Source organism: Cherax quadricarinatus, chromosome 95 (genome assembly GCF_038502225.1).
Source record: "Cherax quadricarinatus isolate ZL_2023a chromosome 95, ASM3850222v1, whole genome shotgun sequence".
Lineage (NCBI taxonomy): Eukaryota > Metazoa > Arthropoda > Malacostraca > Decapoda > Parastacidae > Cherax > Cherax quadricarinatus.
This window is the reverse complement of record NC_091386.1, coordinates 2,036,977-2,055,815: the sequence shown is the minus strand read 5'-3', so window position 1 is coordinate 2,055,815 and position 18,839 is coordinate 2,036,977. Positions and strand designations below refer to the sequence as shown.

At 40.2% G+C, this 18,839-nt stretch overlaps 1 protein-coding gene across 7 annotated transcripts in view; it reads left to right on the top strand.

Annotated features, from left to right (window-relative positions):
- LOC128703929 (serine/threonine-protein kinase 11-interacting protein) overlaps positions 1 to 18,839 on the top strand; it is a gene marked incomplete at its 3' end in the record, with an annotated part of 68,222 nt that overhangs the window by 31,502 nt on the left and 17,881 nt on the right. For 6 of the 7 annotated variants that reach the window (XM_070104872.1, XM_070104869.1, XM_070104870.1 and 3 more), the window contains 8 exon segments: positions 1,110 to 1,383; positions 3,603 to 3,761; positions 8,027 to 8,147; positions 9,187 to 9,551; positions 11,865 to 12,052; positions 14,028 to 14,156; positions 15,689 to 15,812; positions 16,136 to 16,315. In XM_070104872.1, coding sequence (XP_069960973.1) covers positions 1,110 to 1,383; positions 3,603 to 3,761; positions 8,027 to 8,147; positions 9,187 to 9,551; positions 11,865 to 12,052; positions 14,028 to 14,156; positions 15,689 to 15,812; positions 16,136 to 16,315 — 1,540 coding nt within the window. 7 annotated transcript variants of the gene reach the window in all.

The following is an 18,839-nucleotide window of genomic DNA, read 5'->3' as shown; positions in this document are numbered from 1 at the left end:
TTTTCATCTACAAAGTCATAACTTTCACACTGTCATAAAGTCAAAATATCGTAAGTCAAGGAGCACCTGTACTGGTTTATAGCTTGCCTTGAATATGTAGATATCCAGGAAGTGTGTGAGAGCATTTTAGATAGGAGTAAGTGGAGATAAGTGGTTTTTATGACTTGACATGCTGTTGGTTAGTTGGACTTGAGTCCTGGAGGTGGTTAGTGTAATGCTTGCACTCTGAAGGAAGGGTGGGGACATGTTGCAGTCTTTTTAACTGTAGTGTAGGTGCACCTGGCAAGACAATGATGGAGTGAATGGTGATGAAAGTGTTGAATGATGATGAAAGTTTTTTCTTTCTTTTATGGGTCACCCTGCCTCAGTGGGAAACAGCTGATGTGTATTAATAAAATAAACATTTTTTTTTTTAACACATTGGCCGTTTCACACCGAGGCTGGGTGACCCAAAAAGAAAAAAAACTTACATCATCATTCAACACTTTCACCATCACTCACACATAATCACTGTTTTTGCAGATGCACTCAGACACTACAGCTTAGACATCCCTCCAAACTGCCAATATCCCAAACCTCTCCTTTAAAGTTCAGGCATTGTACTTCCCATTTCCAGGACTCAAGTCCGGCTAACCAGTTTCCCAGAATCCCTTAACTAAATATTACGCTGCCAACACTCCAACAGCTCATCAGGTCCCTAAAACCATTCGTCTCCATTCACTCCTGTCTAAGACGCTCGTGCACGCTTGCTGGAAGTCCAAGCCCCTCACCCAAAAAACCTTTACCCCCCTCCCTCCAACCTTTTCGGGGACAACCCCTACCTCGCCTTCCTTCTACAGATTTATATGCTCTTCAAGCCATCTTACTTAGTTCCATTCTCTTTAAATGACCAAACCACCTCAACAGCCCCCCTTCAGCCCGCTGGCTAATACTTTTAGTAACTCCACACCTTCTCCTAATTTCCACACTACAAATTCTCTGCATAATATTTACACCACACATTGTCCTTAGACAGGACGTCTCCACTGCCTCCAGCTGCCTCCTCGCTGCATGGGTTGTAAAATAAACATATTCACGGGAAATTTGTTGATATCAACATTTAATTGCAGGTGGTATTTGATGGTCAAGCCCTTTCAAGTCAGGAATGTGAAGAGGTTGGCATCACTAGTGTACAAGATGGATTCTCATATTCACCAGAACTTCTCTCATCGCTCTCTTCACTCTCCCTTTGTTCTCCAGTTGATCCTTTATATACTGCATCAGGATTACTCTCACAGCCTCTGTATTCACCACAAGAAACGAGCCTCATGCAGACTGATTCATTCGAACCCCAACCGGAGAGTTTAGTGCAAGAGTCCTTATCTACATCGGTCAAAAGCTCAGGTAAGATTACCATTGTGTGCTTATTCGTATATTGCATGAGGGTATTGTTACATTCATCTTGCTCTATTACTTTGGTGGACTCCTTGTGTGGGTGTGAGGCATGGATTTTGTTGCAATGAGAAGGCTGGAGACACTGATGTAGTGTTCAGAATGGTAAAACACACAGATAACCCACACATAGAGAATAGCTTACAATAACGGTCTGACTTGGACCATTTACAAAGTCACAGTCCCTATCCCCCTCTAATATATATTAGTGTGTTGGTGTGACTTTGTAAATGGTCCAAGTCAGACCGAAATGTCGTCGTAAGCTTCTCTGTCCTATGTGCGGGTTATTTGTGTGTTGTTCCAATCAGGTATTGTGCCTTTTATGTTCTTTAAAGTACTACTTAGACAAGGATGCATTACATTTCTATGGTTGTTAACATGTTTATAGATGGGGTTGTAAAAGTGAATGTTAAGGTGTTGGCAAGAGAGATGCTAGGATGTTGGCAAGAGAGATGCTAGGATGTTGGCAAGAGATAAGCTAGGATGTTAGCAAGAGAGATACTATGATGTTGGCAAGAGAGATGTTAGGATGTTGGCAAGAGAGATGCTAGAATGCTGGCAAGACTCACAAAATCGTAATGACACAATTGCAAACAAACCATACCCCGGCCGGGATTGAACCCGCGGTCAGAGAGTCTCAAAACTCCAGCCCGTCGCTTTAGCCACTAGACCAGCTAGCCACAATAAGATTCGTCCAACTAGGTATATTTCTACACCATAGGAAGGTTAGCACAGGCACCACTGTGACCACAAATGCAAGTTTTTACAGACGAATCTCCAGCTAGCGTGGCCGTGACGAACTCTAGCTCAGGTCCCCTCACTGCCATCAACATGACTCACGAAATCGTAATGACACGATTGCAAACAAACCATACCCCGGCCGGGATTGAACCCGCAGTCAGAGAGTCTCAAAACTCCAGCCCGTTGCATTAGCCACTAGACCAGCTAGCCACAATAAGATTCGTCCAACTAGGTATATTTCTACACCATAGGAAGGTTAGCACAGGCGCCACTGTGACCACAAATGCAAGTTTTTACAGACGAATCTCCAGCTAGCGTGGCCGTGACGAACTCTAGCTCAAGTCCCCCTCACTGCCGTTAACATGACTTGCATTTGTGGTCACAGTGGTGCCTGTGCTAACCTTCCTATGGTGTAGAAATATACCTAGTTGGACGAATCTTGTTGTGGCTAGCTGGTCTAGTGGCTAACACGACGGGCTGGAGTTTTGAGACTCTCTGACCGCGGGTTCAATCCCGGCTAGGGTATGGTTTGGTATGCTGGCAAGAGATATGCTACGGTGTTGCAAAGAGATGCTTGGATGTTTGCAAGAAATATGCTAGGATGTGGAAAATGGTGTGGGCTTAGAAAATGCTGGATCAGATACAGTGTGGGGATTTTCAATTAGTCTCCGCTGATGACATTTCTCTTGGGAGAGTCCGAAGAAACATTATATAGTTTGGTGGCTGAATTTGGTAGGATATGTATGAGGAGGAAATTAAAAGTGAACATGGAAAAGAGCAATGAGAGTAATAAAAGGCCTTGGCAATGATAGATTGAATATCAGATTGAAGGAATTGAGTATAGAGTAAGTAAATGTATTTAAATATTTGGGATATGTCATTAGAAGGTTATATGAAAGAGGTGAACCTCAGAATAGATGAAGGGAGAAAGGTGGGTGTGTGTATGTAAGTGGAGAGGTGAGTGTGTCTGTGTGTGAGAGAATGTGAGAAATTCATGTGATTAGGAACAAGTTTTTGTGAACTTGAATAACTGCTGAAACATGTGCAAGGTAATATATGTGAAGGTATACAGGGGAACTAGCTAGACAAACATTGTCATACTAGAAGGTAGGTTGAGTTGATTATTCTAGTGCATACAGGAGAATGCCACATATACAGCACCTGCTTTTGATGTTCCACATATTCATTGGCTTCAAATAGAGCCATTGTTCATTATATTCCACTTGCCAGCGATTGTCACCAGCAGGTTGAGCAATGGCTCGGTTGAAAGCCAAGGAAAATGTGGAACACCAAAAACAGATACTGTATATGTAGTCCCTCTTGTATTTAGTGAGTTGACACACTTTGATATGTACTAATGATGATTGATACCCTTAACATCCTTTGCTAATCCTAACAAATTTCAAACGTGGAATAATCTCACTACCCAGGCAATGGACATCCCCGCAGAAAATCGAGGAAGAAACGCACTCGACACATAGCCATCACAGATCCTGATAGTGAGAATATAGACAGTGACAGTATACATGTGGCAGACAATGATATCTTGGAGAGAATGGGAACACCACTGACAGTGTCATTGCTGGATGGTAGGTCAAAAAAAAAGTACTCTCAATTTATATATGGCCTCAGATAGATCTTTATTATGGTATTAATCAGGTAATAAGACAAAATATTTGTAGTTTTAATTGTCTTGTAATTTTGTCTGTGTAAAGATGAAATGATTATGTGAGGGAAAAGATTAAGCAGTGAACTGTGAATGCACTGATGGAAGGGTGGGAGTGTTGCAGTCCTAGAGGTGAGAAGTACAACACCTGCACCCTGAAGGGTCATAATGACACAATTACAAACAAACTACTGTACAGATGGGGCTTGAACTTGTGGCAAGTGAGCGGTAAAACTCCAGTCCAATACATAAGCCACTGGGCCAGCTGACTACAATAAGATTTATCCAATTAGGTATATTTATACACCATAGGGAGGTTAGCATGGGCACCACTGTGACCACAAATGCAAATTTTTACAGATGAATCTCCTGCCAGCGTGGCTGTGACAAACTCTAGCTCAAGTCCCCTCAAAGCTGTTATTTGTGGTTATGGGACTCATTCTAACCTCCCTGTGGTGTATAAATATATCTAGTCAGATGAATCCCATTGTAGTCAGCTGGCCCAGTGGCTTACATGCTGGCCCACTCGCCCCACCCCTGAAGGGTGGGTGGGTGGGTTGTCGTGTTTTCAGTTCAAAGGGTAGGGTGGGCAGTCGTGTTGCAGTTCAAAAGGTAGGGTGAGTGGGTAGGCAGTTGTGTTGCAGTTCAAAGGGTAGGGTGAGTGGGTAGGCAGTTGTGTTGCAGTTCAAAGGGTAGGGTGAGTGGGTAGGCAGTTGTGTTGCAGTTCAAAGGGTAGGGTGAGTGGGTAGGCAGTTGTGTTGCAGTTCAAAGGGTAGGGTGAGTGGGTGGGCAGTTGTGTTGCAGTTCAAAGGGTAGGATGGGCAGTCGTGTTGCAGTTCAAAAGGTAGGGTGAGTGGGTAGGCAGTTGTGTTGCAGTTCAAAGGGTAGGGTGAGTGGGTAGGCAGTTGTGTTGCAGTTCAAAGGGTAGGGTGAGTGGGTGGGCAGTCGTGTTGCAGTTCAAAGGGTAGGGTGAGTGGGTGGGCAGTCGTGTTGCAATTCAAAGGGTAGGGTGAGTGGGTGGGCAGTCGTGTTGCAGTTCAAAGGGTAGGGTGAGTGGGTGGGCAGTCGTGTTGCAATTCAAAGGGTAGGGTGAGTGGGTGGGCAGTTGTGTTGCAGTTCAAAGGGTAGGGTGAGTGGGTGGGCAGTCGTGTTGCAATTCAAAGGGTAGGGTGAGTGGGTGGGCAGTCGTGTTGCAGTTCAAAGGGTAGGGTGAGTGGGTGGGCAGTCGTGTTGCAATTCAAAGGGTAATCTCAATTGTGATATCTGCACACACTTCTGTCAAAACAGCTGTTGAATGAGTGATAGTGAATGTGTTTCATTTTTGGGTCACTCTACCTTGGTGGGAGATGGCCAGCCTGTAAATAATAATAATAATCACTGCCATAGAAATGATGATCAAAGGGAATAATAATTTCAGAATATTTAGACCTGTCACTGTTTATACACAAGTCTCTTTCTTTCAACACACCTGCTGTATCCCACCGAGGTGGGGCGGCCCAAAAGGAAAAACGAAAGTTTCTCCTTTTACATACAGTAATATATACAGGAGAAGGGGTTACTAGCCCCTTGCTCCCGGCATTTTAGTTGCCTCTTACAACACGTATAGCTTACAGAGGAAGAATTCTGTTCCACTTCCCCATGGAGATAAGAGGAAATAAACAAGAACAATAACTGTGATATATGATATGATAGTGGATAGAGGAGCAATGTGGCAGATGTTGCAAGTATATGGAATAGGTGGTTAGTTACTAAATGCTGTAAAGAGTTTTTATGAGGATAGTGAGGCTCAGGTTAGGGTGTGTAGAAGAGAGGGAGAATACTTCCCGGTAAAAGTAGGTCTTAGACAGGGATGTGTAATGTCACCATGGTTGTTTAATATATTTATAGATGGGGTTGTAAAAGAAGTAAATGCTAGGGTGTTCGGGAGAGGGGTGGGATTAAATTATGGGGAATCAAATTCAAAATGGGAATTGACAGTTACTTTTTGCTGATGATACTGTGCTTATGGGAGATTCTAAAGAAAAATTGCAAAGGTTAGTGGATGAGTTTGGGAATGTGTGTAAAGGTAGAAAGTTGAAAGTGAACATAGAAAAGAGTAAGGTGATGAGGGTATCAAATGATTTAGATGAAGAAAAATTGGATATCAAATTGGGGAGGAGGAGTATGGAAGAAGTGAATGTTTTTAGATACTTGGGAGTTGACGTGTCGGCGGATGGATTTATGAAGGATGAGGTTAATCATAGAATTGATGAGGGAAAAAAGGTGAGTGGTGCGTTGAGGTATATTTTTTTTTTTTTTTTTTATTATCACACCGGCCGATTCCCACCAAGGCAGGGTGGCCCGAAAAAGAAAAACTTTCACCATCATTCACTCCATCACTGTCTTGCCAGAAGGGTGCTTTACACTACAGTTTTTAAACTGCAACATTAACACCCCTCCTTCAGAGTGCAGGCACTGTACTTCCCATCTCCAGGACTCAAGTCCGGCCTGCCGGTTTCCCTGAATCCCTTCATAAATGTTACTTTGCTCACACTCCAACAGCACGTCAAGTATTAAAAACCATTTGTCTCCATTCACTCCTATCAAACACGCTCACGCATGCCTGCTGGAAGTCCAAGCCCCTCGCACACAAAACCTCCTTTACCCCCTCCCTCCAACCCTTCCTAGGCCGACCCCTACCCCGCCTTCCTTCCACTACAGACTGATACACTCTTGAAGTCATTCTGTTTCGCTCCATTCTCTCTACATGTCCGAACCACCTCAACAACTTTATCTATGGAGGCAAAGAAGGGAATGTATGAAAGTATAGTACCAACACTCTTATATGGATGTGAAGCTTGGGTGGTAAATGCAGCAGTGAGGAGACGGTTGGAGGCAGTGGAGATGTCCTGTCTAAGGGCTATGTGTGGTGTAAATATTATGCAGAAAATTCAGAGTGTGGAAATTAGGAAAAGGTGTGGAGTTAATAAAAGCATTAGTCAGAGGGCAGAAGAGGGGTTGTTGAGGTGGTTTGGTCATTTAGAGAGAATGGATCAAAGTAGAATGACATGGAAAGCATATAAATCTATAGGGGAAGGAAGGAGGGGTAGGGGTCATCCTCAAAAGGGTTGGAGAGAGGGGGTAAAGGAGGTTTTGTGGGCAAGGGGCTTGGACTTCCAGCAAGCGTGTGTGAGCGTGTTAGATAGGAGTGAATGGAGACGAATGGTACTTGGGACCTGACGATCTGTTGGAGTGTGAGCAGGGTAATATTTAGCGAAGGGATTCAAGGAAACCGGTTATTTTCATATAGTCGGACTTGAGTCCTGGAAATGGGAAGTACAATGCCTGCACTTTAAAGGAGGGGTTTGGGATATTGGCAGTTTGGAGGGATATGTTGTGTATCTTTATACGCAGATGCTTCTAAACTGTTGTATTCTGAGCACCTCTGCAAAAACAGTGATAATGTGTGAGTGAGGTGAAAGTGTTGAATGATGATGAAAGTATTTTCTTTTTGGGGATTTTCTTTCTATTTTGGGTCACCCTGCCTCGGTGGGAGACGGCCTGCTTGTTGAAAAAAAAAACTAGAAAGAAAATAGAAGAAAACCCAGAGGGGTGTGTAAATATATGCTTGTACATGTATGTGTAGTGTGACCTAAGTGTAAGTAGAAGTAGCAAGACATACCTGAAATCTTGCATGTTCATTAAACAGAAAAAAGGACACCAGCAATCCTACCATCATGTAAAACAATTACAGGCTTTTGTTTTACACTCACTTGGCAGGACGGTAGTACCTTCCTGGGCAGTTGCTGTCTACCAACCTACTACCTAGATTTATACACAAGTATTCTTAATAAAATGGGTGTTGTTTTAGAGCATTGCATATTCTTAAGAATTAGACACTTGTGCAACATGTGGGTATCTTTATTTATAGACATTTTGCCCTCCAGTGGCTTTAGCAGTACAAATAACAAAAAGGCACAGTAACGTGACTGGAACAATACACAGATAACCCACACATAGGAGAGAGGAGCTTATGATGTCGTCGTAAGTTACTCTCTCCTATGTGCAGGTTATTTGTATATTTATCAATACAATACAGAAAACCAATGGATGGCTGAACATAGACAAAGAAAGATACCCAGATGTTGCACAAGCATCTTAATTCTTCATCATACCAGTACTGTATACCGTTCATGTACAATATTGCAGATGCTCCACCCCTCAACGTGACTACAAGCCTCACCTTGACTTCAGGCCCTACCTTCCCTTCCAGGATCACCTACACTGTTGCTGAGGCACTTACTTCCCACACCCTCAAGACTACCATGAGGTAAGCTGATTTCATCCTTTTCTTATACACTTCATTTATTGAGATAGAACTTCACAGAACGTACGCTGTGAAGGATAAGCAGAGATGAGCTAGTTTGGTTGATCATTTGTATTGTGATGTCCCTGTACTGAAGACATCTATTAGCTGAGTAATGGTTAATGTTTCTTCCTTCATGTCACCCTACCTTAATGGAAAATGGGTAATACTGTAAAAAAAAAAGTCTTACCTTTATATTTTCAGTCTGGGATTATTCTAATGTATATAGTCAGACTTGAGTCCTGGAAATGGGAAGTACAATGCCTGCACTTTAAAGGAGGGGTTTGGGATATTGGCAGTTTGGAGGGATATGTTGTGTATCTTTATATGTGTATGCTTCTAGACTGTTGTATTCTGAGCACCTCTGCAAAAGCAGTGATAATGTGTGAGTGTGGTGAAAGTGTTAAATGATGATGAAAGTATTTTCTTTTTGGGGATTTTCTTTCTTTTTTGGGTCACCCTGCCTCGGTGGGAGACGACCAACTTGTTGAAAAAAAAAAAATAAAAAAAAAAAATAAAAGTTTTTAATGTTCGTTAGTAAAATATATTAGCACCATATTTGCTGCTCTCCAGATACAAGTTGCTGATCTTTGAGGTTTAAATCCAATACTAGAAGTTCTATATTATGACTCAGGAAATCATAATAGCAATTGTAAACAAACCATGTAACGCACTGGCCTAGAGTTTTAGGACTCACTTGCCATGGTTCAAACCCCACCCGTTCCCTAGTTTTTACCAATTTATATACAGTGGACCCCCGCATAACGATTACCTCCGAATGTGACCAATTATGTAAGTGTATTTATGTAAGTGCGTTTGTATGTGTATGTTTGGGGGTCTGAAATGGACTAATCTACTTCACAATATTCCTTATGGGAACAAATTCGGTCAGTACTGGCACCTGAACATACTTCTGGAGTGAAAAAATATCGTTAACCGGGGGTCCACTGTATCTCTAACCCAAATTTTATTTTATAGAGCTAACATAATCTTTTATATCCAGAACATCTGCCCTAGAGCAGAGTGATCGATTGCTGGAGGAAATTCTGCAGTCCAAAACACAGTCAGGGACACCAGGTGCTCAAAGTGATATTACTATTCTAGTCAACACAGACACAAATGAAGATAGTGACCAAAGAGAAGAGTTAGACACTAGGAAGGAAGACTTGCTTGCTAGCAGTCCCTCTGATCACATTGATAAGGAGAGCACTCCTGAAGACAATCCTTCTGCTAGTGATATTCTCAGTGTGAAGACTAGTGATCAACCAAGTATGGAGTCAAGTATGGAGTCTAGTTTCTATAAGGGAAGCTCGAACTTTTCTCGGAGGTCGTCGCAGGATGTGTCCCCATCACAGAGTGGTAGTGAAGGTAGGTTACATTATTAGTTTGGATGCAATTTTTTTGTACAGAATTAAACTATTAAAATAACAATACCATGGCTTTCTCATGGGGTAATGGGTTAGGAGCCTTCCTCCGTAAATCATGCTTGTCATAAGAGGTGACTTAAATGCCGGGAACAAGGGGTTAGTAACCTCTTTCCCTGTATAAATTACAGTGGACCCCCGCATAACGATTACCTCCGAATGCGACCAATTATGTAAGTGTATTTATGTAAGTGCGTTTGTACGTGTATGTTTGGGGGTCTGAAATGGACTAATCTAATTCACAATATTCCTTATGGGAACAAATTCGGTCAGTACTGGCACCTGAACATACTTCTGGAGTGAAAAAATATCGTTAACCGGGGGTCCACTGTACTAAATGTAAAAAGAGCTAGTTTTTCTTTGTAGATCACCTGCCTCAGTGGGATACAGCCAGTGTTGAAAAAAATTAGTTTTGTGTGCAAGAGGCTTATACTTCCAGCAAGCGTGCGTGACCGTGTTAGATAGGAGCAAGTTGAGGCAAATGGTTTTTATATATATTGCAGTTTTTGAACTGTAATGTTGTCAGGCCAGGCAGTGACGGTGTGAGTGATGAAAGTGTTTTTTTCTTTTTCGGATCATCCTGCCTCGGTGAGAAATGACTGATGTGTTATTTAACCCGTAAACGGTCCAAACGTATATATACGTTTTTTCAACATTTGAAAGTATGTAAAAAAAAGTAGATCTTCTTTTTGTTTTTTTACATTTGAAAATGTGTAAAAAAACTTTGATCTACTTTTTTTTTTTTCTTTGTTATACTATTTGAAAATATGTAAAAAAAACGTAGATCTTAGATCTGCTTGGACCGTTTACGGGTTAAAAAAAAATTGTTTGGATGATTAGGTTAGGTTAGGTAAGGTTCGTCAGGAAACAGGACAAATGTTTCCTGACGCGGGTCTTAGTCAGATGATGACCCGCCTTTGGAGCTTTTGGTCATCTGACCGAGGCCTTCCGCTGGCTTACCGGTCCACCCCTTTAAAAATTATGGTCATTTATAAGCAGTCTGTCTCTTGTTTGGATGATGAAAACATTGACTAAAGTTTTATCTTTAAATTGCAGGTAAATAATGAATCATCAGTCAGGTGTGAGAGTGAGTGAAGGCAAATGGTTTTTGGTATTTGACGAGCTGTTGGAGTGAGAAAAAGGTGACATTTTGTGAAGAGATTCAGGGAAAACCGGTTAGCCGGACTTGAGTCCTGGAGGTGGGAAGTACAGTGCCTGCATTCTGAAGGAGGGGTGGAGATGTTTGCAGTTTGGAGGGGCATCATCTGAACTATAGTGTTGCCACACCTCTGGCAAGACGGTGATGGAGTGCGTGATGGTACAAGTGTTTCTTCTTTGTCAGGCCACCCTATCTTGGTGGGAGACAGCCTATGTATTAAAAAAAAAAAGTGTGTTCTCCAGAGTTGAAGATTTGAGTTTTAATAATTCTGAAAGTGTAGTTTTGTATACTGTATGTCATATAGGCTGAGAGTTTACTACATTCCTTATTTTAAGTATTAAAGTATTCTTGACAGGTGGTGTACAGGTGAAATGCAGCATTAATGACCCTCATGTAATCAAATTAAACCCAATAAATCACCTTTGAATTTAACAATTGCACAGGATGGCCCTGTGCATACAGCACCTCTTTTCAGTGTTCCTTGTTTTGTTGACGTTCAGATAAGCCATCGTTCATTATGTTCGGTGCTTTTACCACTTTTTCACCATGTTTGCACAATAGGTGCATAAGGGTAGGGTGACAAGCACCATATTTTAGGGTAAATACTGTATTTTTTTTAACACGTCGGCCGTTTCACGCCGAGGCAGTGTGACCCAAGAAGAAAGAAAAACCCCAAAAGAAAGAAAAAGCTTTCATCATCATTCAACACTTTCACCATCACACGTACATAATCACTGTCTTTGCAGAGACGCTGAGATGTGACAGTTTAGATGTCCCTCCAAACTGCCAGTATCACAAGCCCCTCCTTTAAAGTGCAGGCAGTATACTTCCTGTTTCTAGGAATTTTTTGTTTTTTATGCCTAGCTGTATTGAGCACTTAATATACAAAAGTAAAAGCACATTATCAGGCATTATGCATTCCATAATGAAACACACTTTTCCATCCTCCAGCAATTTTCACTTGCCGCATGGGGTTGAGAACCCCAGAACCGTACAAACGGGGCCCTCCTTTCTTGTAAAAAACAGCTTTATTTACTAATGTTGCTCATATAGCTCCCTCCCTTTTTTATTTGTATATTCTTGTATTTTGCCAAACAGACGAGAAAGATGAAGTGCACCGTGTCCTTGCTCAGAAAGAGACTGAAGATCAGCCGCCATTTGAAACGACTTTGAAGGAGGGAGAGGAACATGTTCCATCCAGTAAATCCGTAGACGATGTTATCCTCGCTGTCACAAATGTATTTTTCAAGGAAAAGCACAGCATCACAACCAGAACTCTCTTCAGGGTATGTACCGGACTTGTAAAACTTAAGCGTCTCAGCCTTAAGTAGTCTTCACAGAATGAAAAGGCAGAACACCACAGCTGAAACAATACTCAAATAACCCACTTTATTTATTTATTTATTTATTTATTTATTTATTTATTTATTTAAAAATTTGAGCACACATACAGAGGTACAAAAAATACAGATAAGAGCAGCATGCCAAAGCCACTTATACTATGCATAGCATTACGGGCTGGCTTAAAATTAACTTAAGATTAACTAAGCAATGATGAAATCAGTGATAAAACTTTAATGTAAACAGATTACTATAAAGCACAAGTGAGTATTACAAAGACAGGTCATATGGTTGTATGCACTGTTGTACATTCAGTAGAATGGAGTATTCTGTTAGGTAGTGTATTTAAAAAATAATAAAGTTAGATTGGGTTTTAGGTTTAACATTTATGTGATATAATTGTGAGAAACATTTCTCCTATGTGTGGGTTATTTGTGTATCAATGTATGTAAAAAAAACTACCAGGGATATAAGAAAGAACGAGGAGCCATAGTTTTTAATTACACGCCCAAGTGAGCCACAGAGAAGCATTTTATCTGTGTAAGAATAAATGTTTTCATCTTTGGGTCACCCTACCTTGGTGGGAGATGGCCATTTAAGTCAAACAAAAAAAATGAAGTAAAATGAGCTGAGTAATGATAATGGAAGTGTCTCAGTACAGAGGTTCAAGAGAATATATAGGAGTCGAGACTAAGAACCGGAGCTAGAGCTTATGTCTTAACCCTTAAACGGTCCAAACAGATCGACGTTCAAATTCGTAGCTACAAAAGTAGATCTACTTTTTTTTACATATTTTCAAATATAACAAAAAAAATATAGATAAAAGTTTTTTTACACGTTTTCAAATGTAAAACAAAAGAGATCTACATTTTTTTACATACTTTCAGATGTTGAAAAAACGTATATATACGTTTGGACCGTTTAAGGGTTAAAATCTATAGTGATTACTTAGTACAGTGGTACCCTGAGTTTCAGCCATAATTCATTCCAGACGGCTGTTCGAGTGTCGTTACCGAACAAATTTGTTCCCACAAGGAATGTAATTTAAATTAGTCCGTTTCAGACCCCCAAAAATACACTTACAAAAGCACTTACAATAACACACCTACATAATTGTTCGAGTTGGGAGCTGTATGAAACTCGGGGCACCACTGTATATACTCACTGAAACTTAAAAAGTAGGTAACTTCATGTATTCTCCATGGGGAAGTGGAACAGAATTCTTCCTCCGTAAGCCATGCATGTTGTAAGAGGCGACTAAAATGCCGGGAGCAAGGGGCTAGTAACCCCTTCTCCCGTATAAATTACTAAATTTAAGAGAAACTTTCGTTTTCCTTTTTGGGCCACCCTGCCCTGGTGGGATGCGGCCGGTGTGTTGAAAGAAAGAAAGAACTTCATGTATATGTGCTCATTATTGAGTACAACTAGGTCTCAATTTGTGCAAAAAATGAACCCTGTGAAGCAGTCACATTATTCAGATTCATACTATTCAAATTATGTGTAATTTTTGCACACGATTTGAAGAGTTTGGGGTGAAAATCTAGCATGAATTAATTTTGCAATAAATCCAAATTACACTTGCACTATTTGAGACCTGATGATATATAATGTCTCATACTGTACTTATAGAACTCAGTAAAAGCCATGTAGCATGTACTAATAGGATATTGAATTCTCTTGTATTCATTATAACTCCCAATTTTATTTTTACAACCACCAAAGAGACTATATATAAGCAATCAATTAGACATTCCCTTATTAATCTCAAGTTTGCCCGAAATGCTCTGCATATTAAGGGGCTTCCTGCACACACACCTAAATGTCATTCTTCACTGTACAATAATTGTATCGTACTGAAATAAAGTATCTTTATCTAAAAGTCCCATGTGTATTTACTGACATAGTACTTGTCTTTACCAGTGGGAGTTGCGGTGCATTGAGAGCGTAGAGTTACTGTCGTCGTCGCCTCACAGGATTCTTGTCACCTTCGACACTATAAGACCTGCCTACAAGACAAGAACATACATCCTTGACACTCCTGATTATCAGGTACAGTCTTCACGTTCTTTCTTACTTTTTTTTTTTTTTTTACAGTAATAGTGTGGGTGATGGTGAAAGTGAATCTTTTTCAGGACACCCGGCCTTGGTGGGAGACAGCCAGTGTTTTAAAAAAAGAAATTAAATAAAGTAAAGTAAACCTTTTAGACAAGGGACTTATTTAAAAATACAGTGGACCCCTCACATAACGATATTAATTGGTACCCAAGAACAAATATCGTTAGGCGAGTTTTTTAGCATTAGCTGAGGCAAAATATTAGCGTTTAAATGTATCGTTAGGCGAATTTAACGTTATGCGATGCATTCGTTAGGCGAGGGTCCACTGTATGAGCAAAATCCACTGAGCAAATTGTACTATTTTTTTTTTTTTTTTTTCAACAAGTCGGCCGTCTCCCACCAAGGCAGGGTGACCCAAAAAAGAAAGAAAATCCCCAAAAAGAAAATACTTTCATCATCATTCAACACTTTCACCACACTCACACATTATCACTGCTTTTGCAGAGGTGCTCAGAATACAACAGTTTAGAAGCATATACGTATAAAGATACACAACATATCCCTCCAAACTGCCAATATCCCAAACCCCTCCTTTAAAGTGCAGGCATTGTACTTCCCATTTCCAGGACTCAAGTCCGACTATATGAAAATAATCGGTTTCCCTGAATCCCTTCACTAAATATTACCCTGCTCACACTCCAACAGATCGTCAGGTCCCAAGTATCATTCGTCTCCATTCACTCCTATCTAACACGCTCATGCACGCTTGCTGGAAGTCCAAGCCCCTCGCCCACAAAACCTCCTTTACCCCCTCTTTCCAACCCTTTCGAGGACGACCCCTACCCCTCTTTCCTTCCCCTATAGATTTATATGCTTTCCATGTCATTCTACTTTGATCCATTCTCTCTAAATGACCAAACCACCTCAACAACCCCTCTTCTGCCCTCTGACTAATGCTTTTATTAACTCCACACCTTCTCCTAATTTCCACACTCCGAATTTTCTGCATAATATTTACACCACACATTGCTCTTAAACAGGACATCTCCACTGCCTCCAACCGTCTCCTCGCTGCTGCATTTCCTACCCAAGCTTCACATCCATATAAGAGTGTTGGTACTACTATACTTTCATACATTCCCTTCTTTGTCTCCATAGATAACGTTTTTTGACTCCACATATACCTCAACGCACCACTCACCTTTTTTCCCTCATCAATTCTATGATTAACCTCATCATCCTTTATTTTCGTTGCTTATTGCAATACATCTGTAAATTGTGTATATTGCTTTGTACTTTAGTGCTTTTTTTCCTATTTTTAACATATATTTTTTTATTTAACAAACACTCGGACAGTACCCTCTTAGTCATTATATTCTGTATACAATATAATGTATAATTTGGAAAAAAATATATACCCTCTTAGTCACTGTATTCTGTATACAGTATAATTTATGGCTACTGTATTTTTTGTATCATTTCTTAATGATTATTTTCATTACTGGTTTTTATTTTTTGTCATACAGAGTTTGATGCAAGTTCTAACACCCATTCTGGAAAGAAATACCCTGCAGGAGATGCTGCACTCAGCCATGATGTGCCTCAAGTGCGACACTCAGTTCTCTCGAGACTTAGCCATTCAGCCTGATGGTGAGTTTCGCTCTTGTTTCCCTAAATTTTTGTATTTCATTAGTGTTACTCATTTTCATTTATAAATCTTCGTTCCCAGGCCATACTCACTAAATATTGTGCTTTATTAATGGAATACAGGTGCTCCTCAACTTATGATGGGGTTACATTCCAATAAACCCATCTTAAGCTGAAAATATCGTAAGTTGATTTTTTTTTTTTCAACAAGTCAGGTTGCATCCTAATTGGCCTGTTTGTACTAACTTGGGATATTTGTAAATTAAGGTCCTGTATGTTGATACTTTCTACTAAATTGCAGACATCATTAATAATAACTTACTCAGGTTCCAGTGCACTGAAATGCCCCAACTGCGGTGGTGGCATTGTGGTTCGTGTGGAGAAGGTGGATCATCCTGCTGTGCCATCCTCTGCTGTGTACGACGCAAGAGGTCTACTCTGTAGCACACTCATAGATCAAGCAATAACACACAAATCAGGCTCCAGGGGAGAAACTCATCTAGCAGGTAAAACAAAAATGAGGCGTGGAACGTGCCTGGAGTTTCAGGACTCGCTTGACGTGGGTTTGAACCCCACCTTTTCTGTGGTTCGTTTGCAGTTGTGTCATTACGATTTTGCAAGTCAGAACAAAAAATGGTTTCTTAGCTATTCAAGACGAAGACGAAAAAAATCCAGGGAGGTACAGCAAATAGTATATCTTATGCTTGCATATGGAAGATCAAGCCTCCACCACCACTTACACTGAATGCCCCCACATGGGTTTAGTGCTTTTCATAAATATAATGTATCATATTTTCCAACATATAAGGCATGTCTTTTTTTTTTTCCCCACAAAACGTTTGAAAATCATCCTGCGCCTTATATGCTGAAGGTCAGGGTCTAAGGCAGGCTTTGTGTTATGCTTTAGCATAAAGTAAGATTATAATTAACCCTTGAATAAAATTACTTATTTACCTATTATGATACTTCTGTCATATGCCTTATATGTCAGTAACACTGCTAAAAGAATCAAATTCGCAGTAATGTGAATATCAACACCAAGTCAGACTGCAGCACTGTGGTATGCTCCTCTCTCCTATATGGGTTATTTGTGTATTGTTCTGGTCACAATATTGTGCCTTGTTGTTCTTTAATAAAACTTGGACAAAAATGAATTTCATAACACTTGCTGCCCATTTCAAGTTTAGAAACCTTTTCGTTCTCTAGCTTAGCTAAAGTTGACATTGTACAATCAAACTGTTTTGAGATGCATTGTCTTTTAAAAATGGATTTTGTTAGTCTTTAGTAAATTATAAATTAATACCACCTTCCTAAAGTAAATAGCAGTGGAAGAAATCGCAGTAAATGTGTGATTGCAAATGTGTAAAAATACCACGGTGAAAATAGGAAAAGCACCTGAGTGCTTTCATGTGCTTTCACATCTTCAGAGGAATTGGCAGAAATGGCTTAGGTATTTTTTCCATTTTCACTGGTATTTCTATATGAATAATGTTATTTCTTTATGGATAATAGTGTGCGAGGGCTTAATGGAGTGTTCACAAAAATACGTACCTTTAAGATCCGTATATTTCTCTGCTGTGGTACAAGGAGGGGTCTCACCCTTCTTGACTTATTTTACATCGAAGAAATATTGTCCAGCATGTGTGTGGCATGTTTGGGTGGTAAGCTTCTCTCTGTTAGGTAAAGGACACATGTTCAACTAATGTGATGTTTTATTGTGGCAACGTTTCACTCACCAAGCACTTTGACAAAGCTCCTGGAGAGCAAAACATTGCCACAATAAAATGCCACATTACAGGCACTCCTTGACTCATGATGGGGTTATGTTCCGACGAACCCACCGTAAGTCAAAAATAAATACGATATACTAACTTAATAACTATCACTGAATAAGTAAACAAATAATTACTGTGACTAACTAAATACCAGTATTGAAAATAAAATAAATGAATGCAAGTTAGGGATTTGCCACCTTCAGGCTGGGTAATTATTTTAAGTTCCATCTCCTAAGTAATTGCTTTTGCAACATCATGAAGTCAAAATATTTTAAGTCAAGGAGCACCTGTAGTTGCATCTGTCTCCTTTTACCTAACATATTGTCAGTAATTCTACCAACACTATTACAAGCTTCCCTCTGTATATCCTCATGTTAAAGCCACCATTGTAAAGAGTCTGCATGTTCCAGTGCGAAGCTTCAATCTATAGTAGAACCTGCGTATCTGCGGATTCTGTTTCAGTTGTATGCAGTTTACCGTGGTCCGAAAGTAATGACCCCAGAGCACAAAAGCCGTGAGGTAATTTCCACCAGCGAAAACTTGCTAATTCTTGACTTCTTGTGCATAATTTATCAATTAAACTATCACACGTATGTAAATGAATAGCAATTTATATGTAGGGTTCGCTACTATCCACAGTTTCGGGTATCCATGGTAGGTCTTGGAATTGTCCCCTGTGGATACAAGGGGTCTACTGTATATACCGTCATCTTGAGCCTCCCCTGCTGGTATGTCGATGCTTTTCAACCCTGCCTGTGCTATTGAATTTTTTATTTATCTTCATCATTTATTCTACCAAGTAGCATAGCTTGGGTATGTGTGTATAATTAAGAGACGAGTGAATGTTTTACACTTATTGTAAAAGACAATCTACTCGACACTTTTTTGTTGTGTTAGATACAAGGGCACAGACAAAACTAATGTAACATTTTATTGTGGCAACGTTTTTCTCTCCAGGAGCTTTGTCAAGCTGGTAATAGCTTGACAAAGCTCCTGGAGTGCGAAACATTGCCACAATAAAATGTCACACTTGTGTCCTTGAACCTAACATACTGTCAGTAATTTTACCACCATTATTACCCACTTTTTTGTGTTGTGATTTATAATAAGTTTTTTTTATGTTGATCAAGCAGTCTCTACAGACACGCCCATTTATTATCATGATTTGTTTCCCTTAGTCAGTTTATGTACATATTTATCTTTGGGTTCTATATTTGGGTTAATGTTTTGGCCTTTAACCCTTAAACTGGGCATA